Raw genomic sequence first — 19123 nt, 5'->3', positions numbered from 1 at the left:
AAGCTTCTTTCCTTAAGTTGTCTTTTGGTAAATTCTTAAATCCTTCTTTATGTTTATTAAATAGAAAGGAGTTGTAGTAAAAATTATTCTGTCGGGTTTCCATCTGAATACTAGATAGGAAGATAACATCCATCCATGAACTATTTGCATGTTCACCGATTTATGTTATTTTAATGAGTTTCGGTTGTTCTTATATTTAAAGAGGTTATTTGATGTTTTAGCCAAAGATATGAGAGAAAGTCCCAGTGCTAAAGGGAAAGAACCTGTTGAGTAGGAAGCTCTAAGTGAAGGTTTCTGTTCAGTTCCTTTATACCTTGAGTTTGTTATTAGTGTTATTATGTTTAAACCTTCCTATTGTATACCGAAGTGAGTAGCTTAACCTTTGGTTCTAGTAATGTGCCAAAAGGGTCATGGTAGTGAGTTGATGCATGTACAATTACAATCATCATACCAGAGGCAAAAGTATTGCATGAGCATGGATATAAATACTCCTTCCTTGGTGCACAAGCTCCATATCCAAAATGGTGTAATGAGGTATTAGAGGGTTGCTACATATGATGATGAAAAGAAGATACAAGATATTATGTTTTGCCTCCGGTATGGTACTCTGGTGCAAACTGTGACTGGTGAATACCTGACCTTACAGGGGAACACTTATGTGTTTGAAATACAAGGAGGGATAATGGAGGTATGGAGGCTATGACTGGTTTAATAGCTCTAAGGAGCAATATAAAGATAGAAGAATATTGTTTCTTTGGAACTAGGATTAGAAGCTAGCACAAGGAAGAAGTGATACAAATAAAAAAAGTATATATAGTGTTAAACCAAAGTGTGAATATTTCATGAAGTGTGAAAAGTACGATAAATGGTCATATAAGGGTATTCCGCAAGGGTGGCATACTAATAGAGCAATTGTGCTTTGTGATTATTATATACGAGTCTCTAATAATGGATAGTGTCCGCTAAGGGGTTGTATATGTTTTTTGAAGTATCCGTCAGTAGGTACTTTGGAAGAAGGAAAATTGTATTCACAAGAAGTGGCATACTATGCTGTCAGTCTTATTCTAATTGTGTTTGTTGAATCCTATTGTGGGGTTATATTTTCCTTGGAACTCATTAAGTTCTTATGTACTTAATTTATTTTATTCTTATTTTAGGCTCTTAGGTTGGATGTATTCATAGCAATGATTCAACTAGATTTAAGGTCTATTTGTAAGCCATTCTTTTGTCTTAGTGTAACATGAAATTGCTGGGGAAAATTAGGATATCTGTTTGATGCCGCTAGGTTGAACTTAATAGTTTGTATTTGAAAATGTTATTTTGTATTTTTGGATGTTTATGTATAGCCTTATTAGGCTTTACTCCAAATATTTTTATGGGATGCCAAATAATAAAAATGGATTTTTTTAAAACTATTGCTTGTGTGATAACTCGTTGCGATTATATTCGAAGTTGTGAATGTTTATAAAGCTTCCGTCAAATGCAGTTACTCATATCCCAACTATAAGCGGCTTAATACTATTTTAAATTGTTTTTAAGTTATCACATGTTTTATTAGTTCAACAATTTTATATTTTTGTACTCTATACCTAGATTCGATGATCGGGCCGGGCGTAAGGTATTATAGTTTTACTCCCCGCTACTGTGACAGCCCTAAAGTGACCCTAGTCGAAAACCGGTTTCGGGACCGCTAAACCGAGTCACTAAATTATTTGAGTATGATAGTTACTGTCTGAATATATGAATATGCATGTGTGATAATTTCTTTATTGAATTTTTTGCCTAATTATAGGTGAATTTTAGTGATTAGGACTTATGTGAGAAAATTTAGAAATGTGCTAGGCAAATGTAAGGTGGCCTATTAATACATGTGGGAAAAGGGTTGTCCTTGCATGTCAAATAACCCTTTTCCTAAGGTGAGTGGCCGGCCATGACTAGGTGATGGGCAACGAAAACATGTCCTAGACATGTTGGCCTAGTGCATGATGTAAGGGAGAATAAAATAATAAAAAAAGAAAAAGATAATGATGAAACAAAAAAAAATGGGTGTGGATGCTCTTTTGCCGTGAGAAACAAAGAAGAAAAAGGGGAAGAAAAATTTGTTGCTCATCCTTGGGTGCCTTGGCCGAATAGAAGAAAGGAAATTGAAAAAAAAAAATATTGGCTCATCTTCCTCCTAGCTTAGCCGATCCTTCAAGAAGAAAAGGAAGACTTAGCATTCGGTCACTTGAGCTTGAATTAAGGTATGGAATCCATGTTAGTCTTTGAAATCTTTGCATGTATGAAGCTAGTTACTAAGTCCTTTACTTGCTCATGTCAAAAAAATTTGAAGGTGGTAGTAATACAAGTGTTCGCCATGGAGGATGTTTAAGGAGATGGTTGTTGCCTTTATGATGTAAGGAATAATTAGAAATGGGTGAAAGAAACAAGCCCTTGTTCTTGATTCTTCTTGGCCGATTCTAAGGGAGAAAAGAGAGCAACCATGTGGTTTCTAAGCCATAAATAAGGTGACCCATGTTAGAAATTGTGATTTTGAGGTGACTAGAACATTCGGCCATGCATGTTGTTTTCCTTGGTGAGTGTTTTGATGTTGTTGTGATGAAAGCATGGAGATGAGTGAGTTCGAATGTTTAACAAAAGGAAATTTTGTGCCATTGAGTTCTTGTTGTTATGTGTGTGTGTGCATGAGTATTCGGCCATGCTATAGAATTTATGTTGCAAAATGATTAATTCTTAATGAGATGTATAATAGTACTTGTGAATGAGCTTGAGAGTATTTAAACAATTAGACATGAAAAGGGTGGTAATGAGGCTGAAAAATTGTTGGATGGTTAATTGGGTAAGGAATGAAGCATTCGCCATATGGGGTATAAATGGGCATAGGTGTTAAATACCTTGTATTGGAAACTTTGATAAATAAGTAGCAATAAATTAAGATGAGATTGAGTAAATTTTCAACTTAGTTGTGTTAAGTATTCGCAATAACCATAATAATGCATGTGAATGCCGTATGTTTGTGTTTGATGGAGAGATAAATTGTTTGATTTAGCTCAAGAGCAAAGGAAACTAGATTGGACAAAGGAAAGGAGAAAGCAAACGAGTAGCCGATTTGGAACCATTCTACCCCAAACAAGGTAAGTCATTAAGCACATATGTTTGATATTGCTTAAATGATTGGAAAATCTATGCAATTGTGTTTAATGGAATGCTATATATATGTATAAATGAAATTGTATGTGTATGGAATGAGGATAATTGTTGAATGTAAAAGAAATAGTGGAATGTGTAGAAAGTTTGCTTTCGGCACTATGTGTCTTGGCAATACGTGTGTATGGTGACGAGATTGGAACTAAGTGTGCGTGCTGGAAATATATGGCACTAAGTGTGCGTGCTGGAAATATATGGCACTAAATGTGCATGCTGGAAAAATACGGCACTGGGTGTGCGAGCTCGAAGGGTATGGCACTATGTGTGCGGGCTTAAATTGCGTGGCACTAAGTGTGCGAAATCGAGTAGTAAGCACTGTGTGTGCGTGACGCTATATATATGAAGGTGTGTCTCCATTGAATTGAGTATGGACAGCGGATCGGGTAAGTACCTCGAGCTCATGACGAATAGAGAATTCGTTCATGCTTGGGGATTGAATTTGGCAAGCCTTAAATCTATGTGATGATTGAAATTGTATGGTTGTGCTGGAAAATGAGTTAACGTGTAAAAATGCTTGATTATCTTGTTGTGTAGAATATGAAATGTGGACGTATGACTTGGTACGAGATTGGACCGAAAGGTCCGAGGTATTACGGTATAGATTCGATATGGATGAGTACCTAGCCTCGTTTGTTGTACATGTTGTAGTAACTTTATCAGTGGATTGATGAATGCTTATGACTTACTGAGTTGTAAACTCACTCGGTGTTTTTCTTGTCACCCATTTTAGGTCTCTCGGACTCTTATTGTTTGCGTGATCGGGACCGTCGTTGAAGTCATCACACCGGCTGAAATCTTGTGGTATTGTTTTCGTTGTTGAAGAACATTTGGCATGTATAGACTATTATATTTTGTCGAATTGAGGGTTGTAAACTTTAAGCCATGTGAAAATGGCCTATGTGGTCGTCGAGTGGGATGCTAGAACTTATAGCCACGAGTCTTAGAAACTTTAATTTCGATAAGGTGGCCATAATTTGTGTCATGTATGATGGATGATTAAGGCCAAGGAAAGATTCATGAAATTGGCATAGTCTACTGCAGTAACTGTTGCGGACAGCAGCAGTGAGATGAGATTGAAAAATCACTAAAAATAGTAGAAGTAGAATTAAATAGTGAGTAAATTATGAAATTGAACCTTGATGAATCTATTTTTATATGGACGAAACGAAATGACCATATGAGCAGTATACTGAGAAATATTAAAGTTCTTGTGAGACAGGGCCAGAACGGTTTCTGGGTCCCCTGTCGAGACTTTGGAAATTTACCATAAATTATCCAGAAAGAATTAGGAGTCATTCCTTATATTTACAGATTCCATTTTGAGTCTAGTTTCATTAGAAACAAACGGCACCAGTATTAAAGCCTTGTACAGAGAGATATTCAAGTTGTAACACGCGAAGGTCAGAGCAGTCGATCCCTGTAACATGGGTGACTTTAACTAATAAACTGTACCAATTGGCCCGACCAAAAATTCTAGAAATAAATACATGGATGGGTATGTGAGTCTAAATTCAGGGAAAATTTACGAAACCAGTTTCCGAGTTTTGAAACTCGAGATATGATTTTTAAGGCGACGGTGACGCAGTTTTCCAGCCTGACTGGAAATGTCAAATTGGTTGGTACCTTGAGAGGATTTGGCCGTTAACCCCTCATGTCCGACACCGGCGACGGTCACAAGTTAGGGGTGTTATAATTTTATTGGTATCAGAGCTATGGTTTAGTCGGTTCTAGGACTACCATAGCGCGTGTGAGTCTAGCTATACATGCCAAATTGTTAGTGCTTAATAATGTGATGACTTCTGACGGTTGAAATTTTTGTTTTGATTAGCAATGGAACCCGGGATAGAGAGACCCTTGGCGGATGACGTTGAAAGTGTAGCGGCTGCTCCTGCGCAAGGGACACCGCCTGTTGAGCCTCAGTCATCCGCGAATAATCAAAATGAAGGGGCGAAACAAGCCTTCTTCACCATGATGAATGAGTGGGTCGCGCAATATGCCCGAACCAATCCGGCTGTCCAACCATTCCCGAATTTAAATAATCCACCCCAAGAGCCCGTAATGCCATCAGTTACTGATCCTGTGAGGCTGAGTAAACCACCTGTGGACTTGATTAGGAAGCGTGGGGCCGAGGAGTTTAAGGCCATAGTTACCGACGATGCCGAAAGGGCCGAGTTCTGGCTTGATAACACCATTAGAGTGTTTGATGAATTGTCATGCACACCCGATGAATGTCTTAAGTGTGCTATATCTTTGTTGCGAGACTCAGCCTACTATTGGTGGAGGACCTTGATTTCCATAGTCCCAAAGGAACAAGTTACTTGGGATTTCTTTCTAACGGAATTTCGGAAGAAATATATTAGTCAACGGTTCATCGATCAGAAGCGTAAGGAGTTCCTGGAACTCAAGCAAGGTCAGTATGATCAGATCTCGAATCTGAACATGAGTTCGTAAGACTTAGTCGGTATGCTCGGGAGTGTGTGGCTGATGAGGTTGCTATGTGCAAAAGATTTGAAGAAGGATTGAATGAAGAGTTAAAGTTACTAGTGGGAATTTTGGAGATAAAGGAGTTCGTGACACTAGTCGAACGAGCACGCAAGCGGAAGAACTTGGGAAGGAGAAGAAGAAGGTTGAATTTGAAGCGAGAGATTACCGTAAAAGATCAACGAGTAAAGCTCCGTTCTCGACTGTAAAGAGGTTCCGGGAGGACACCAGTAAGTCGAGGGCGACTGCGGGAATTTCCATTAGAGCCCGACCATTGACGGACTCCCGAGCTACATCGGTAGCTAGTGTGGGCAATAATCGTCAAGAGAGACCTGAATGTCCCCAATGTGGAAGACGACACCTAGGTGAATGTTGGGGTAAGTCATTAATAGGGCTCATACGGATGTGGTTCAAGGACCACTTCATTAGAGATTGCACGGAGCTAGATGAGAAGAATAAGATGCAAGGTGCAAGATCTAGTGGGGCGACGGCTAGAGGTAGACCCCCGAGGATTTCAGGAGGTAGGGGTGGTAATCAGAGAGGAGCCACTGATACGGTTGTTCGATCCGAGACCCGTGCTCCTGCTAGAGCATATGCCATCCGCATAGAGGAGGCATCCTCCCCTGACGTTATCACTGGTACTTTTACTCTCTTTGATACTAGTGTGATTGCATTGATTGACCCCGGCTCTACTCATTCATATGTATGTGAAACTTTAGCATCCAGTAAGACTCTACCTGTTGAGTCTACTGAGTTCGTAATTCGAGTGTCAAACCCTTTGGGTCAATACGTACTCGTTGATAAAGTGTGCAAGAGATGCCCCCTAATAATTCGAGAATCCTATTTTCCGGCCGATCTGATGCTTCTACCATTTGATGAATTCGATGTTATTCTTGGTATGGATTGGCTGACTGTACATGATGCAGTGGTGGACTGCAAAAGGAAAACCATTGATTTGAGGAGTGCAAATAATGAGGTAGTCCGAGTCGAGTCTATTGATTTAAAAGGAGTGTCACCCATTTTAGGTCTCTCGGACTCTTATTGTTTGCGTGATCGGGACCGTCGTTGAAGTCATCACACCGGCTGAAATCTTGTGGTATTGTTTTCGTTGTTGAAGAACATTTGGCATGTATAGGCTATTATATTTTGTCGAATTGAGGGTTGTAAACTTTAAGCCATGTGAAAATGGCCTATGTGGTCGTCGAGTGGGATGCTAGAACTTATAGCCACGAGTCTTAGAAACTTTAATTTCGATAAGGTGGCCATAATTTGTGTCATGTATGATGGATGATTAAGGCCAAGGAAAGATTCATGAAATTGGCATAGTCTACTGCAGTAACTGTTGCGGACAGCAGCAGTGAGATGAGATTGAAAAATCACTAAAAATAGTAGAAGTAGAATTAAATAGTGAGTAAATTATGAAATTGAACCTTGATGAATCTATTTTATATGGACGAAACGAAACGACCATATGAGTAGTATACTGAGAAATATTAAAGTTCTCGTGAGACAGGGCCAGAACGGTTTCTGGGTCCCCTGTCGCGACTTTGAAAATTTACCATAAATTATCCAGAAAGAATTAGGAGTCATGCCTTATATTTACAGATTCCATTTTGAGTCTAGTTTCATTATAAACAAACGGCACCAGTATTAAAGCCCTGTACAGAGAGATATTCAAGTTGTAACACGCGAAGGTCAGAGCAGTCGATCCCTGTAACATGGGTGACTTTAACTAATAAACTGTACCAATTGGCCCGACCAAAAATTCTAGAAATAAATCCATGGATGGGTATGTGAGTCTAAATTCAGGGAAAATTTACGAAACCAGTTTCCGAGTTTTGAAACTCGAGATATGATTTTTAAGGCGACGGTGATGCAGTTTTCCAGCCTGACTGGAAATGTCAAATTGGTTGGTACCTTGAGAGGATTTGGCCGTTAACCCCTCATGTCCGACACCGGCGACGGTCACAAGTTAGGGGTGTTACAGCTACTCCATCAACTCTCTTGGCCACCGTCCCTTACAAAATAAAAAATTATCTTCTAATTTTTTTTTTGTTAAGTGTTGAAATTTTTGGAAGGAAATATTTATTTGTGTTAATGTTTAAGGGAGATAGTGTGATAGTTTTAAGGTGTGTTTGAGTCCATGGTGACGTGGTGGACTTAAAGACCTACACATTTCATCTGTCGTGTGGGGATCGAACCATCACCTTAGAAGCCCATTACATTGCAACTCAGGCTCCTAGTTTACGGTGGTTATACGATCATGGTTTGAAGTATAATTAGGGCTTACAATTAATAGTGGTTATGCGGTCATGGGTTGAAGCATAACTTGAGCCCCCAATTGGCGGTTGTTATGCGATCATAGGTTCAAGTTTAATGTCACCATAAGAGAATGCTTTATAAACCCTATACATAAGTTTAAGACCATAATCATAAGAAAAAAACAAAGGATATTTCCAGTATAATCAACTTATTCTTTTTCTCCATCTCCACCAAAGTAGTATCTTTAAACTCATTGTTCATAACATGTGACAGAGTTAGAGGCAAGAGGATTTTCAAGGAAAAGGGTGACTATGATGCTAGAGAAAAGTTGAAACGTGACTCAAGGCTGTAGTGATTGCTGTGATTAAAGAGCTTGTTAGTAACTACAACCACTGCTGCCTCGACTCTAGTTTCATCTTTTTCTCTACCATCTCAGTCACTCCCCTCCTAAAAGTCATTTTGCCCCCAACTCTGTCACATATTTTGGACAATGAGGTTAAGGATACTACTTTGGTGGAGATGAAGAAAAAGAATAAGTTGATTATACTGGGAAGCCCATTTTTTTTCTCTATGATTATGGTATCAAACTTATGTATGGTGTCTATAAAGCATCTTCTGCCAGTATCATAAAACTTGAACCCGAGATTGCATAACCACTGTTAACTAGGGGCTCGTGTTATACTCCAACTCGTGACCACATAACCACTGTCAACTGGGAGCCTTAGTTATACTTCAACCCATGACCGTATAACCACCTTGAATTGAAAGTCTGAGTTGCAATGCGATGAGCTTCTCAGATGATGGTTCCATCCCTACATGACAAATAAAATATGTGGGTATTCGAGCACTATCATATCACCATGAACTCAAACATATCTTAAAATGATCGCAATATCTACCTCAAACACAAACACAAATAAATATTTCTCACCAAATTTCTAACTCCCAACATAAAAGAAAAAAACAATTTTTTACAAACAGCAAATGCATCCTGCAGAAAACATATTCTACTGAGGTGGCAAAAGGGAGTCTGAAAGCATGTCCTGCCTATTTCCCTAAATATGGAAAAAAGGGTCTAAATCCCTAATTATTTTTTTAAATCGGTATTTTCTTCTAATTTACCCCATATCTAAGCATAAAATTTATTGTAAAATTTATTTTCATCTAATTTGTTTGCAATTTATTTAGAAAAAAGATATAACTTTTTCGAGTTTTCGATTTTTCTAACTTGAATTTTAGATTTTTATTTTTGTAATATTTTTAATTTTTAGATACATCTATTTTTATATTTTATAATTTCTTTTATTTTAAATTTTTTATATATTTTTCTTTTAAATTTTAAATATTTTTATAAAAAAGTACATTACGACATCATTAGTGCCATTTGTCACAATCTAAAAGTGCCATGTGTCATATATTTAACACCATTACAAAAAAAAAAAGTTCCAAAACCCTTGATGGAATGAAAATTCGGGACAAAAAAATTATAAGTACCAACATGGGAGGCATCACATTTGGGGACTAAATGCATATTTGAGCCTTATAATTATAATTAAATATAAACACATATAATACTATTTATATATTTAAATAATATTATATTTTGTGTTTTTCATAATATATAATTTATATTTAATTATATGTGTTTGAGAACCAAATTGATAGAATGTGCAAGTAATGAGGACTAAATTTATTATTATACCAGTTAGAAAAATATCACATCATCACTTTTGTTAACCATTTAACAGAGAGTGGCCAAAATAAAAATGATCTAAAACGTGAGCGACCGAAATAGAAATGATCTAAAACGTTTGTGACTAAAATAAAAATTTTCATAGTTTGGTCACCAAAATAGAAACAAGTTAATAGTTGGGTGACTAGTTCTATAATTCACCTTTTAATTAATTATACTTCCATTGTTTATTTAATGTATTAATACAAGAAAAATTTTAATGATTATATAAGTATTAAAATAAATGGTCATAACATAAAAAATAATTAATATAGATTTAAAATTAAAATTAGAAAAATGACTAAACTCTCTAAAAAGCTCTTCAAAATAAGAAAAGATTTTCTTCCCAAACAAATTATATGAATAACTAAAAGTTAACAAATCAAATTACTACTAAAAAACAATTTGAATAATTAAAATTATTACTAAGAGTTAACAAAAACAACAACAACAATTGAAGCAATAAAAGTACGGTAGAAGCTTATATATTAAAAGTTCACTTATATTTTGTCCTCTCTTTTAAAAAAATAGAAAACTTAGTCCGTGTATATTAAATTGAAAAAAAATAGGTTTTTTTGTTAATTTTTTTATTTTATGATTAAAAACTGGTCATTGTACGTCAACATAAAGCACACGTGACACGTCACTTATCATTAGTTACTCCATCAACCATGTTAATTTTTAACATTACAAATAAATAAAATCTATAATAAAAAAATTAATTTACTTTTTAATTAAATGTACAAAAATTAATTAATTAATTTTAATAAAAAACAAAATATAACCTTACTGTTAATGTATTACCTTCATAAAACTTTTATATTTGGACGGTGGAGCATGTGATGAAAGAGACTGAAATACATCTGAAAAGGGAGCTCAGCTAGCTAGGTGCGGGGTTTGCTTTAGCTACCAAACAAGAAATTAAAATAAGTGTAAACAAAGCAAGCGAGCGTGGCTGGGGCGGTTTGTGGGACTGCCTAGGCCGCTGCCCTTTCGTGTTTTGTGCCCGCACCTTCTTTAATATATTAGATTAATTTTAAATAACAAGTATATTTATTAAAAATTTATATAAAATTAACTAGTGTTTTAATTGTTATAATAAAATTAAAGGTTTAATATGCATTATAATTTTAGTTCAAATTTCTTTATAAATAAATTTTTATTGATTTATAAAAATAAAAGCACAAAATTAATTTTTATAAATTTTATTAAATTAAAACTTAATTAATAGATGACATCAACTTACTTAAAAATTTATTATAATAAAAAGAAATAGAGATAAATACATATAATATAATATAATATAATATATAATATAATTATTTGATATATTGACGGTAGAGTTTTTAAATTCTACCATCATGATTAGGGACGGATCCAGGATTTTACTTCAAGGGGGAGAAACTTCTAAATCTGAAGGACATTTTTTTAACGTAAAAAAATATCAATTCTTCTATGATACTTTTTTTCTTATTAAAAAATCAATTTAATATTTTTAAAAAGCATAAACGATTTAACGTAAAAAATTAAAAGAAAAATATCACATTATATAAAATTAAGTATTTATTTCCAATATGCAAAAAGGAATAACTAATACTATACTAAAATTTTCATAAATATCATTATAATTCCAAAAATTAAATTAAAAAACTTGGCCTTAGTCTTATTTCTCAATACTAGGCATCCTAAATTGCACCCTCTGCTTTTTCATAAGATCGAACTCATCAATGATAGAATCTATTAAAAATTCTCGAGCTATCTCTTTTTTGATGTATCCCACCAAGTAAGTTGAAAGAAAATCATCCTCCATTCTGTTGTGAAGCCTTGTCTTCACAACTTTCATGGTTGAAAATGCTCGTTCAATTGTTGCAGTAGATACGAGAAGAGTTAGCACAAGACAAATAATTCTATCAAGAAAAGGATAAATACTTGACTTGTTTGTCTTAGCTAGCACTTGACACTACTCGACAATTGTAGAAGCTTTCTGCAACTTCGGGCTTTGATGAGTGTAGGTACCCAAATTTACTGGGCCTAAAATCGTTAATCAACCCAAACACAAAACAGAATAAAAAAACAAAAACCCAATCTACAAATGGCCAAAAAAAAATTTAAACCGCTAACCTAAAACCCGGATAGCCCGATAGGCCCAAAACCCAAGCCAATTTCGAAACCCTAGTTTCCCCTAGCGCCGTGCCCCTCCCACGTGCGTCGTCGGTGCGTCCAATGCCCGAGGTTCGGCTCCCTTTTGTCCCGTTGCACCAAAACGGCCATCTATGGCCCCGTTGACCTTTGTGCGTCTGCAAAAGAAAGTAAAAAAAAAAAGAAACAAAACAAGACCACAAAGCAGAAAACAGAAAGGAAGCAAAGAAACAGCAAAGGCATAGGCAATAGTAATAACGTTAAATCAAGTGTATTTTTTTCTGCTATATAAGCCCAGAAACAAAACGTTGTAAAGGGTACACACAGCATATTGAGCAATCAAAAAGCAAAAAAAAAAAAAAGGTTGACTCTTTATATTTTTCATTTTCATTTTTTTATTTTTTTATTTTATATTTTTTTATTTTCTATTACGAATTTATTTTAAACAAAATAAGAGAAGAAACCTCACCGGACAATCCCGCGACACGTCGACGGATCTATTCCCCGTTGTCAAAATCGGACTTAAAAAGGAGGGGGAGAGGCCTTTTCTTTCGCATTTTTTGAGTTTGGAGGGCTTTGCTTTCGGACTCTCTTAAAAAGGGTTGAAAATCTGGCCTTCGCGTGGCTTCAGCCACCGTCCACGGTGGAGCCACGACGATTATGGCGACGGTGATGATGGGTTGAGAAACCCTAGCACAGAAAATTTATAGAAAGGAGGGGCTGCTTTCTCTATTTTTTTGTAGAAGAAAAGGGAAGAAATAAAAAAAAAAGTGAAAATTTTAGTTTAAATAGCAGTGCAAAACGGTGCCATTTTGCACCATAGGCACCAGCACTGAAACGGTGCCGTTTAAGGCGACACGTGGCGACACGACCCACTCCAAGGGGTCTGCGAATTTCCATGAAACGGGTTATTTACATCCCTAGTCCCTCTATCTTTTTACCTTCATTTAATTCAATCCTATCCATTTCTTTTATTTTCTTGATTTTGCCCCATATATTTTACCCTTGACTCATTTGGATCTGCATCAAAGCGTTGCGTTTTGAGGGCTTGGGTTTATTTCCCAATCAGTCCCTCTCCTTTACGCGAGCATTCTATTTTGATCTTTATGCGGTTTTAACATTTAAATTTTATACTTTTAATTCTATTTTGATTTCAACTTAGTCCTTTTCCTTGTTATTTCCTTTATTTATTTATTAAATGGATTAACTTGATATTATTATCACTATTTCATTATTTCTCACATTTGACTAATTGTTTTATTATCATGCTATTAAATCAATGGTTATCGCGATATTATTTCTATTATTTTTATATAGATGCATATTTATCTAATATATATATGTATTTTCGTTTATCATTTATTTATGTATATCTCTAGATACAATTTTGAAACTATTTTATTTCCTTTAAATTCAACTCTTTGTATTTTATTTTATTTTCATATTTATTAATTTACCTATACTTACCCTTAGACTTCCTTTTTTTTTCTTAATCAAATCTTTTCAGTTTTCACTTCAATTTCTTTTTTTTTTAATATTGTTTCGTATTATGCTTTTGCTTTTATTTTACGTCACACTATATTTGTTTATTTATTTTTTTCAACCTTTTTAATAATTTAAGTTCCTCTGCTTATATTATTTTGTGTATTCCTATATTTTACCTCTATTATTGTTATTATTTATTTACGTGTTTGATTTTAAATTTCATCCATGATTTCATTACTATTTTCATTTGTTTATTTATATTCAATCTTACAAATTATTTTCCTTATTTATTTATTTATTTGTGTATCTTAAACTCTTTATACATTACTTATTTTTTGGTATATTATTTATATTAAAATAATTTTATTTTATGTATATTATTTACTTTAACATTTTTATATTATTTATTTTAGACCTTTTATATGTTATTTTAAATTTTTATATGTTATTTATTTTAAATCACTTTATTTTACTTTAAATTATTTTGTCTGTTGATGATTTTAAATTGTTTTATACTATTCACTTAAAATTGCTTTTTATAACATCTTTTTGAACTTGTTTTTATGTATTATTTATTTAAAATTGTCTCTTACTTATTTTAAAGGGTTTCATGTTGTTTATTTCTTTCTTTTGATTATTAATGTTGGTATTTAAGTGACATATGTTATGCGATTATTGTCATTATGTATATTATAATTCGTTCGTTCATATTTTCATATTATTATCACCCATTTGCATAGTATCTTATCCACGTATATTGTTCCATGTTTATTCGCCTTTCATTCGCAATTGTCGCATTGTAATCTTTAACTTATTGATCTGAAATTCATAATTCCATTTTATTTCAAGTCAAATTAATGCATTTCAAGCTGGTTTTATAATTATTCGTTTGAAAATTCATGCAATGTTTGATGTTTGGAAATTCGGGAAATCGTACCCTACCGTGCTGGGTTTTGATTTCCCGTTTGTTCAAAATAATCGAATATTACTTTAGAATTTCACTCGTGTTTTCCAAATTCAAAAACAAGGCAATGTTCAAGGTTTGGAAATTCGGGGAATCATGCCCTATCGTGTTGGGTTTTGATTTCCGGTTTGTTCCAAATAATTGAATGTTCCTTTAGTATTTCACTTGTATTTTATAAATTCTAAAACAAGGCAATGTCGATGTTTGGAAATTCGAGGAATCATGTCCTACCGTGCTGGGTTTCGTTTTTTCGTTGGACTAAATAATTGGGCATCCTTTCGTAATTTCCAACATATAAACTTTTGGAAGTAAAAAATTTATCGTGTTTTCGATGGTATAAAGGATCGTGTCCTATCGTGTTGGATGTGATGCTGTATTCCTTTGATATGAGAAATTTTGACGATCATCTTGAGCCATTTAAATGTTTTAAAAGGAACCATATTTCAGAAAATTGCTTTAAATTTTAGACATAACGACGGTACTTAATCAATTTGGTACCAATTTTGAGTGTAGTGAGGGTGCTAATCCTTCTTCATACGTAATCGACTCCCGAACCCATTTTCTCAAATTTCGTAGGCCAAAATAGATTTAAAATGGAATAAATTATTTTTAGGTAATCCAATCACACCAAAACAAAAGATTGGTGGCGACTCTACATCTTGTTTTCAAAAAGTTGATCCCCCCTTTTTTTTTTTAAATTCAAAAATGGTTTCGACAACTTGCCGACTCCACTAAAGACTGAACAAGAGAGTCAAGCCATAAAATTGATTATTTGTTGTCCTTTTGTCCAAGAATTGAAAATTTGTTGTGAAAATCATGATATTTTCGATTGCATTCGATTGTATGATTGTTATGGTTCGGATCTTGTAGAATAATATTACATTGCATTGCATGACCGCTGTGGTCACACCTTCTAAGTGGGAGTAAGAACTATGCTTTCATGAGGTTTTCACCTCCGCATGGGCTAGTGGATTGCTTCCGGGATACATCCGTACCTATGATTTCGTGAGATTTTCATCTCCGCATGGTCATAGGGAAATTTATTCCTCTGAACCGAACTCGATCCATATGAGCCTATAATGGGTGAGGATTGAGGAATCTGCTGGTTCAAGTACCTTCTCTTTAGAACCGAACCACATATAGTGAACCCTAAGAGCCTTCTTTAGGTAGAGCTAGGTTAAACTTTAGTAGTTGCCCATATATACACTTTGATTATCTTTATTTTGCTTGTATTTTATTATTAATATTTGATACTAACTTGTCTTGTTTTGATTGTATTTTGCATAACATCGCATACTAAAGGAGGTGTTAACTCATATTCGATTACTAAGTTAGAAGATTTAACATGGAGAATGAATTTCTTGGTAAAGTTGAGGATAATGCGGCCGTCCGTGCATGGTCAGAGAGGTTACAGTTAGAGAAAGGGGATAGCTTAGCAGAAGGATATACATCAGAGTTGCAGAAATTCATTCGCATCAATGTAGCGCAGAATGAGTTGCAAGCGTTGAAAGATATATGGGCTCATTGGGATGAGGGAATCAAACAGTTGTTCTATCAAAGCTATGGTGATATAGCCTACTTGCTCGATATTAAGGTAGACAAGCGTCTGTTCCGAGTCATGGCTCAATTTTGGAATTCTGCTTACGATTGTTTCACTTTTGGGGAAGTGGATTCGGTACCTACTGTGGAGAAATATACTACCCTGTTAAGGTGTCCAAAAGTTCAAGTCAGAAAAGCTTATGCTAAGGTTTTCAATGGTCTAACTTTTGCGAAGAAATTGATGGCTATTTTGGGGATGAGCGAGCCTTGGGTTACTACTCAAATTCAACAAAAGGAGGATAGTAAGTGTATTCCTTGGGAGAATTTGAGAGATTTGGTTTTAACACATCCGGATGAAAGGAAGAGGATTGATATGTTCGCTTTAAGTATATATGGATTGGTGATTTTTCCTAAAGCTTTGAGGCATGTGGATGAGGCAGTCACTGACTTATTCGATCGTATCGAGAAGGGAATCACACCTATACCTGCAATATTGACAGAGACGTTCAGATCCTTGAGCACGTGTCGAAAAACAGATGAGGGGCGGTTTATTGGATGTGCACAACTATTGATGATGTGGTTTCATAGGCTTTTTTGGAAAGTGAACAAGGTTTTTCACTGGGTCTTTTCTGAAGGTTATTCCCCGTTAAAGGAGGAGGCAGCCATGCAGAAGAGAGACGATATTTCAGAGGAAAAATGGATAGAAATTTTTCAAAATCTCAAGGAAGAGGATATAGAGTGGAGAGCTTTTTGGATGGTTCCTAATGAGGTCCTATATCGATGCGAGAATTTTGATTGGGTACCATTGTCAAGAATTTGGGAAGCTAATGGGTATACTCCATTGCTTGCATTAAGGCAATATAAATCGAGGAAGTTTGTACCCACGACTTACGGGCTTGCTCAGTGTGAATTCTCCTATAAAGGTGATCACTATAAGAAGAAGGTTCGGGAACTTTCTGATGCTTGGAAGCAAACCCGCTGGATGAAGAGGTTGGCTGTCGGTTCCATGGTGACGCCTGAATACAATGGATGTGTGACAGCCCCAAATTGACCCTAGTCGGAAAGTGGTTTCGGGACCACAAAACCGAGTCATAAAAATAATTAATTGCTATATTCTATGCTTATTGTGGGTGTACATGCACATGTGGAAGTTTCATTCTCTAATTTTACCAATTGTATGAGAAATTATAAAATAGGGATCAATGCGAGACGTGGTGAAATATGATAGGCTAATTTTAAATGGCCTATTAATACATGTGGAAAAGTGTTTGTCCTTGCATGTCAAATTAGCCAAATTGGAGCATGATGGCCGGCCATGCTATGGGTGGAAACATGTCTCCAACATGTTAGACTAGTGATGCATGTAGGAAACAATAAAATAAGAAAGTTAGTATTAAAGAAATGGAAAAAGAAAATGATGATAACAAAAATAATAATAATGTGTAGATGCCCCTTTGCGTGACAAAAACAAAGAAAGAAAGAAAAGAAAATAGTTGTTCATCCTTTGGTAGTCTTGGCGAATAGAAGCAAGGGAAGAAGGGGGAAGAGCTTGAGAAAAATCGGCTATGGTGGTTGCTAGACTAAGGTATGTTTGATGATATTCCATGAGATGCATGCATGCTTTAGTTGTTAGTTTAAGTTCTACCTAGCCCATGGTTTAGATTTCTTTTGCTATTTGATGGAGATGAAATTCGCCATGGATGTTGTCTTTCTTGGTTGGTGTTTTGATGTTGTTGTAATGAAGCATGAAGAGGAGTGAGTTCAAATGTTTAATAAAAGGAGATTTTTAGGTCATTGAGTTCTTGTTGTTGTGTGTGTATGTACATGAGTATTCGCCATGCTATAGAATTCATGTTGCAAAATGATAAATGCTTGGTACATTCGGCTATAATGGGCATTAAGAGGGTGAAGTTTGAATTAGTTAAATGTTCATATAGGTTGTCTTGATGAAAAGAGAAAGAGAAGAATTAGATATCATATTAGGTGCTAGTGTGGTATATAAGGGTGTTGAACTTAAATAAGTAATATTCGGCTAGCATGATAAGTATGAAATATTAAGTAGATGAGATAATTGATGGTGAAGTGGCTAATAGGGACTTTTAATGAAATCTATGCTAAGACCGAATGTATCAAATGCTAAATGTGCTTATGTATATTCGGCCACCTAATTAAGCACATAGGTGGTGTTGAATTTAATCTTGCACATTCGGCCATATGGGTGTACACACTTGTGATACTATCCTTGATTAGGATAGTTGGCAATAGGGTGATAGCCTAAGGTTGTGAACCAAATAGTTCAAAAGCATGGGGTAGAAGGATAAGAATTTGTCATGTGTATCCTATGAAATGAAATTTTAATGTGTGATACAAATATTTTACAAAGTGGTTGAATGGGTTGATTTAATTGTTTAAGCTCAAGATCCTAAAGGAGAGGCATCCAACAAGGGGAAATCGAAGGTCATCGAGTAGCCGACTTGGGATTATTTGCCCAACCAAGGTAAGTCATTAAGCATATATTTGGTGTTGATGTAAATGACCATAATATATACATAATTGTGTTTAAATGAGTTGATGTGTAAATGAAAATGTATGTGTATGGAATGATGCCATTGTTGAATGTATAAAGGCAGCAACATGCATAAGGTATTGGTCTCGGCACTAAGTGTGCGGGTATAAATGGACACGGTGACAAGATTGGCACTAAATGTGCGGGTTTAAAAATTGTACAGCACTAAGTGTGCGAACTGAAAATATATAGCACTAAGTGTGCGAGCTGAAAATATATAGCACTAAGTGTGCGAGCTGAAAATTATATAGCACTAAGTGTGCGAGCTGAAAATATATAGCACTAAGTGTGCGGATTCACTATATGCTCTTGCATTACAATTGGCACTGAGTGTGCGACATTATCGAGTTAATCCCGACAATGGATCGGGTAAGTACCTTGAGCTCATGGCGAATAGGCACTATGGTCATGCTTTCGGGGTTGAGCTTGGTAAGCTTTAAATCTATGTGATGATTACAATTGTATGATTGTGGTGAAAATGAGTTGGTGTATAAAATGACTCAAATATCTTATTGAATAGAATATGAAATGTGAATGTATGACTTGGTGCGAGATTGAACCGAAGGTCTAAGGAACTATGGTATAGTTCGATATGTATGGAACAATTAGCCTTGTTTCATTGTTTCACTTTGTGATGAATTTAGCTAATGGATAATTGTAAAGTGCTTATGACTTACTGAGTTATAAACTCACTCGGTGTTTTCTTGTCACCCATTTTAGGTCTCGTGGACTCGTCTCTTTTGTGTGC

General features: G+C 35.2%; 1 protein-coding gene and 1 long non-coding RNA gene across 2 annotated transcripts; both read left to right on the top strand.

Moving 5' to 3' along the window:
- Positions 1-3071: 3071 nt before the first annotated feature.
- LOC128286637 (uncharacterized) lies at positions 3072-4229 on the top strand. The gene is made up of 2 exons (XR_008277255.1): positions 3072-3134; positions 3938-4229. It is a non-coding gene; the product is annotated as an uncharacterized LOC128286637 (long non-coding RNA).
- Positions 4230-12481: 8252 nt separating this feature from the next.
- Positions 12482-16860, top strand: LOC128286833 (uncharacterized). The gene is made up of 2 exons (XM_053024569.1): positions 12482-12500; positions 15641-16860. Exons 1-2 carry the CDS (start codon positions 12482-12484, stop codon positions 16858-16860), a joined length of 1239 nt encoding a protein of 412 aa, XP_052880529.1.
- Positions 16861-19123: the final 2263 nt, after the last annotated feature.

This window comes from Gossypium arboreum, chromosome 13 (genome assembly GCF_025698485.1).
Source record: "Gossypium arboreum isolate Shixiya-1 chromosome 13, ASM2569848v2, whole genome shotgun sequence".
Taxonomy (NCBI): domain Eukaryota; kingdom Viridiplantae; phylum Streptophyta; class Magnoliopsida; order Malvales; family Malvaceae; genus Gossypium; species Gossypium arboreum.
Note: the sequence above shows the minus strand (reverse complement) of the source record. Positions and strands in the feature narration are given on the sequence as shown.